A 6,547-nucleotide genomic window follows, 5' to 3' on the forward strand; every position below is an offset into this window, starting at 1 on the left:
GAAGACAAATTTGAAGCTTCATTGTGCCAATGGAAGCGATGGACCCTGAGTATAAGATAAAGACTCCACGTGGGCATGCTGGATTGTGACCCGAAAGGGAAGCCATTGGCTAAATAATCTGGTTTTAATCACGTAAGACTGAGTCATGTATGGCTTAAAATCAAAGCTGCAGGACTGAGTTGGACCTTGACCATGCCTGTCTTGGTTGAATGGACCCTTTGTGTTGCCCATTTAGTTCTATACCCTCGAGAGGGTCTGCTCGCCCTCCTTCAAACTTCATCTTCCACACCTTCTCCCATTTACCTCCTCACCATTTTCTCTACCCTTTCTATTAATTAATTACCAGGATTGCTTTAATTTCAATTACATGTACCTGCCTCAGAACAAACTTTATTGTATTAATAACTTTTGTTTCATTTCCCAACTTCCCCAATGAGTTTTGGTCACATTATGTTTTTCGGTTTGAGACGGTATCGGTCGAAAACCCATTAAAGAATAAGATCAATCATAATACGTCATATGTATAATTTGATGATAGTATTTTATATCATATTTATACTTCATTCATTTATATCTTAATTACTCTTTTTGATTTGCAACTCAAAAATGAAAATCACGGACTTTACAAAAGTTAAAATAAAATGAGACTTTTCTAACAAGATGGTTGTTTTAAGTGGAAATCAACAAGTCCAAAGCTATGAAGGGAGGAAAATTAAAGACGTGGCCTGTAGCATCAGCAGCCGCCTCGACCACCCCAGTCATCTATCCATTCAATCCCCAATATTAAAAGAACAGAGAAAAAAAAAAAGAACCTGTCCAATGATTGTGTATGTATATATAAAGAATTTAAAACCCAGGTTCATTGCATTTGAGCCGTGTCTGTGTCTCACATTTGGACAACGTTTGCCTGTTGCTGCTCAGAGGCACTGCGTGCGCTTTGAGGGAATGAAGAAGAGTTGGTTTCAGCACGACGCCGCTTTGAACCCTTGACGGAATGAAATTCCCACTTGCATGCTCAGAGTGCTTCTATCCTTCTTCTGACGACCTCCATGACAACAACGGAGGACGAGGTGCGCATCTTTTATTCCTTTTCTTTCTCTCTTTTTCTTTTTCTTTTTCTTTTTTGGTTTTGGAAAAACTCAAGGAGGATTCCCATTTTCTTTTCCTTCTCCTTCCCCATCAAAATTGATTTGATTGTTCAGAGAGAAAACCAAAAGTGAGCTAGTTTTAAGGTTCATTGATTGGAGAAACAAAAGGTCAGAAAAAGAAAAGTTCACTTCCATTGAAAGGATAATGTAGGTGTCCAACAGCCATGTTTTCTGGGTCCTTCAGCCTAACAAAATGCTGATGAATTTTGTCTATAACCCCAGAATGAGCCCATGAGTGGTCGTGGGACTGAGGATTTGGTACACAGTACTCCAATATTGCATAGTAGCTTACAGAAATCAAATGTAACTTGCCTTTGAATTTGGTATTGACTGAAAATACACATACACTTGGCGCACCCTCAAATTGACAATTTGCATATTAGATATATAAGTATAATGGCTCTCTCATCAATTATTAATTTTTGACTGTTGGTTGGTTTGGCTAACTAGTCATAAAATCAGGTCTACCGACACTCCAAAACGCTCATGTTTTCACATACAATGAACTCAAAATTGCCACCGGTGGCTTCCGCTCATCAGATAAGATCGGCCAAGGGGGATTCGGATCTGTTTATAAGGTATAATTATACAGTTCATACGTGCATTAATTTATAAAAAAATGCTTTCAAACATTAAAAAACGTTTTTAACCTTTTTTGTCACTCTTAAAATCATTCACACCTACTCTTTTAGTATGTTCTTTAGGTGGTGTTTGGTGTTTGGCTGAATAGAAAAAATCAAAATATTTTCTATTAAAAAAAAAACAAACACCACCTTAGTGTTTTTATTTGAATTAATTTTAGTAGAAGTATTTTTTCTACCGATGTTTTTAGGAGAAAGCATTAAAAGAAGTGTTTTATCAAACTAATTACTAATCCATTTGAATAATAATTCCCATGATCTGTTCCATTTTGCTGTAATGTGTACTGTTAGCTAATGAACCGGTTTTGGTTTGGACTATAAAGGGAAGACTTCAAGATGGAACAGTGGTGGCAGTGAAGGTTCTTTCAGCAGAATCAAAGCAAGGGGACAGGGAGTTTATGTCTGAGATGGCTTCAATATCTAATATCAACCATGAAAATCTTGTCAAGCTGCATGGTGGTTGCGTCCATGGAGCCCGTAGAATGCTCGTTTACGACTATATGCAGAACAATAGCCTTTCTTATACCTTACTCCGTACGTACATCAATGTTGTTCATTTCTTTTTCTTACAATTTAAGAAATCACACCCTTATTAATTCTCTAATTCTTTTCCAACTCTAGGTGGGGAGAAAAGAAGAGCTAAATTTAGCTGGAAAACGAGAAGGGAAATTTGCTTGGGGATTGCTCGAGGGCTTGCTTATATCCACGAGGACATTACACCCCACGTGGTTCACCGGGACATTAAAGCTAGCAATATACTTCTTGATGGAGATTTTACCCCAAAAATTTCAGATTTTGGCCTCTCCAAACTCCTTTATACCAACATCACTCACATTACAACACGGGTTGCCGGGACATTGTAAGTGAAATCACTCCTACTCAAATAGGCTTAGATGCTTACTTTAAAATGCGTTTATATGGTTAAATAAAGCACCCCATGAAGATATAATGTTTTTTGGGACACTCATGGCCAAATAATTCTTACAGTAAGATCGATATCAATTCTAATACTATTTATAATGACGTACTTTTAGTCTTATATATTAATATCATCTATTTAAGACCTAGATAACCTTACAATATATAACTCCAGGAGCTTTTCGCAGGCTACCTTGAATTGAATTGTATATGAATTTCTTTACTAAGCATTCAATTGTATCTAGTATATGAGTAGTAGTAATGGTGTGTTGGGTTTTCACGTTGGATGATATTGCAGAGGCTATCTTGCTCCGGAATATGCCTTAAGTGGGCATTTGACCAGAAAATCTGATGTATATAGCTTTGGAGTGCTGATTTTAGAGATTGTGAGCGGAAGAACCGCTATCGACTTTGACTTGGACCTGGGAGAGCATTACCTCGTCCAGAAGGTAACACCAACAACCCATAACCCACAACCCCACTCTCATGCAATACATCTACAGAGACAATGAATAAATTATCAAATATTTATTTTCATATGATAAATTTAAGTAAGAAAGTTAGGGTGATTCAACGGGAGGCTAAGACACGCCACCAGAAGTTATTCTGGAGGGGCATGTGCTGGGCCTTAGACCAGCTCAGACGTAGGCCCCATGCAACACTTACATATGGACCTGTGGTGCAGGCCTGGGAACTGTACAAGACCAAGAAGCTCGATCAGCTGGTGGACCCAGTGATGAGGGGCGACATTACAGCAAAGGAAGCCGTCCGCTTCCTCAAGGTGGGGCTACTATGCGTACAAGAGAAATGTGATCGACGGCCCAAAATCTCCAAAGCGATGAGCCTCATGTCCGATGATGAAATCAACCTGGATGATCTCCTAATATCGCAGCCGGGAATCATCACAGATATCATGGACGTGAAACTTGGCAGAAGACGGTCGACGTCTCAGGGCATCACCAGCACCCCAAGTCACCGGTTGTACAATTTTTGACCAGGGCCTCTTTTATTTTAACAAATTGCAGGTCACAATGGTGGCACCTAACCCTTTTTGTATTTTCATTTTTTTTAATTCACTGGGTTAGAAAAAGGTGGATGATTACTGAGAATATATAGAGGTGTTAGAATTCAATGTGGGTATACCAAATTGGACAACCTAGTGTTCTACAGGTGGATTGACCAACTTTGTTGAAATGGTCAAAAGCGACCAGCCCTCAAGCAGGTTAAATTTTTACTTGAATCTTTGAAAATATATTGGAATAGAACAAGAAAGGAAGGAACAAAAAGAAAAAGGAGGTCCAAATAGTTAGATATTCTTTAGCTAGAATTGCTAGTTGGATATGCTCTTGTATTTTGAATATTACAGTTGCATTTGGAAGTATTCATACTTTATCTTATCTTCAATGTATTTATAAATAACCTAAGAATTTGTTGTATGGAAATATACCACAATACTCTCTCTCTCTCTCTCTCTCTCTCTCTCTCTCTCTCTCTCTCTCTCTCTCTCTCTCTCTCTCTCTCTCTCTCTCTATATATATATATATATATATATATATATATATATATATTAATTTAAGAGAAAATATATATATATATATAACAAAAATAAGGAAAAAATTATCAAAAAAGAAAAAGTAATTAATAATTATTTTTATATGTTATTTCAATTTCATTTTACTTATTTAATTTTTCATATAAAAAATAATATTTTGAAAATATATAAAATTTTAATTGATTTTAATTATATTTGAGCTTTTTGTATTTTTATACAATGAAATCAAATATATATATATATAACTTTTTTTTAATATTTTTTTCTTTCCAATACTTTTATGAAATCAATCATACCATAACTTTTGCTAAAATGTTATGTAAAGAGTAAATTTCAGTCTAATAAAACATTCAAAAAGTGTCAAAATTAGTTTTCTTTTTTGGTAATTTCAATATAATTTCCAAATTCAATTCACAATGAAAAAACAATAATAATGATATTTGTTTTTGCTTTTTTTCCGACTCAATTGTTCAATGGTAGAAATTAACCATTGTCCCAATTTAACATTTAGGTTATATTTGATTCCTGGAAAATATTAAGGCAAGTGGTAGAAATCAATCATATATAATTAAAATTAATTTTAAATTTATACATTTTAAAATTATTTAATATATTACTATAATGGAAAGAAATAAGTAAAATGAGTTTGAACAAATGCATAAAAATAATTTATTAAATTTAAACCTTTTGTTTTCCTCTATGTTTTCTTTCCTTAGCATTTTCCCTCAAAATTTTCAAGAACCAAACATAGTCTTAGAGTTCGTTGGACCGTGATTTTAGAAAACATTTTTACCCTAAAAATATTTTTGAAAAAAAGAAATGAGATTTAAGAAAATTTAGAAAATATGAAAAATCACTTATAATGTTTTTTAGAGAAACATTTGATAAGTGATTACTTAAAAACACCTCTAGAAAAAATGTTTTTATTAAAAAATCTTCAAGTAAAAACACTAAAAATGTTTGAGACTCAACAATTGTATCATTTTTTATTCTTTGTAATATTTTTTATCATATAATAGAATATTCTCTCTTATCCGTTGAAATATACATGATTAATCAAATCACGTTAAAACCTCATGTACTTTTATATGTGAATTGCTTTATTTTTGTGTTTTTCTATTAATATGTTTATATGAAGCTTTCACATGCACAATAAGTAGTATCGAAGCCTAGGTTAAAGATGTTTGGAAGAGTCTTCGTTGAAGATATCTAGAAAAGTCTTGGTTGAAGATAACTAAAAGAGTTTTGGTTGAAAATATCTAGAAGAGCCTTAGTTGAAAATATCTAAAAAGAACCTTATTTGAAGATTTCAAGAAGAATAAAGAGAATAGAGAACGAAAGAATATTACAAAAAGAATTTTAGTTGAAGGTAGAGTCAAATTTTCTATTATTCTTATTACAAGAAGTAAGGGGATTATGACACATAACAAGATCATAGTCCACAAAGGGAACAGTGACATAGGAGGAAAGTGATGCACACAAGGAAATTGTAGATCATGTAGATGATTCGAGGTGAAGATTTTTAAGAGGTGTCTCAAATTCTATTCGAAATATATTTCTTTTTGTAAAAGGAATATTATATAGAATATTTCCTAAGTTTATATATGATTGTAATTAAATTTCTTATAGAATAAAAAAAAAACTAGTAAAACTATCTCTATAAATATTATAAGTCATGAGAGAAAAAAGTTACAAGAGAAATGAGCTTGTGAGAACTATGCATGGTGGATAGAGATGTGAAGAAGGACAAGAGATATTTAATATAGTAAAAGGACTCATTAGGGTATAGATGTGAGGAAAAGTGAGAGACACTTTGTGGAGCAAAAAGACTCATAATTTAGGATGGAGATATAAAAAGTGAGTAAAAGTGAGATATTTCGGGATCTAATAGTTGTATCATTTTTATTCTCTATAATATTTTTTATCATATAATAGGATGTTCTCTTTCATTCGTTGAGATAGACATGATTGATTGAACCACGTTAAAATCTTATATATCATTATGTACAATGGTTATTGTTTTTCATGACTTTTTAAATTGAAATTCTATTATTTTGGTTGGTTTATTATGGAGAACACATTTAAAGATAAAAAAAAATAATGAAAATCATTAAAAATTGATGTATTTTAATTTTAATTTTTGGTTTTATATGACATAGTGACATAGGAGGAAAGTGATGCACACAAGAAAATCGTAGATCATGAAGATGATTCAAAGTGAAGATTTTTAGGAGATGTCTCAAATTCCATTCCAAATATATTTCTTTTTGTAAAAGGAATATTATATG

The 6,547-nt window shown here is 33.0% G+C and overlaps 1 protein-coding gene across 3 annotated transcripts; it reads left to right on the forward strand.

Moving 5' to 3' along the window:
- The first annotated feature begins 883 nt into the window (after positions 1–883).
- Positions 884–4,139, forward strand: LOC117929085 (putative serine/threonine-protein kinase). 3 transcript variants are annotated; one of them, XM_034849289.1, is made up of 6 exons: positions 884–1,070; positions 1,599–1,726; positions 2,113–2,323; positions 2,411–2,648; positions 3,006–3,156; positions 3,393–4,139. In XM_034849289.1, exons 1-6 carry the CDS (start codon positions 995–997, stop codon positions 3,699–3,701), a joined length of 1,113 nt encoding a protein of 370 aa, XP_034705180.1. In that variant the 5' UTR covers positions 884–994; the 3' UTR covers positions 3,702–4,139. The 3 variants fall into 3 exon arrangements, with proteins under 3 accessions (XP_034705180.1, XP_034705181.1, XP_034705182.1); XM_034849290.1 differs by having other exon boundaries at positions 1,611–1,726; XM_034849291.1 differs by having other exon boundaries at positions 1,611–1,726; positions 2,118–2,323.
- Positions 4,140–6,547: the final 2,408 nt, after the last annotated feature.

Source organism: Vitis riparia, chromosome 13 (assembly GCF_004353265.1).
Source record: "Vitis riparia cultivar Riparia Gloire de Montpellier isolate 1030 chromosome 13, EGFV_Vit.rip_1.0, whole genome shotgun sequence".
NCBI classification, from domain to species: domain Eukaryota; kingdom Viridiplantae; phylum Streptophyta; class Magnoliopsida; order Vitales; family Vitaceae; genus Vitis; species Vitis riparia.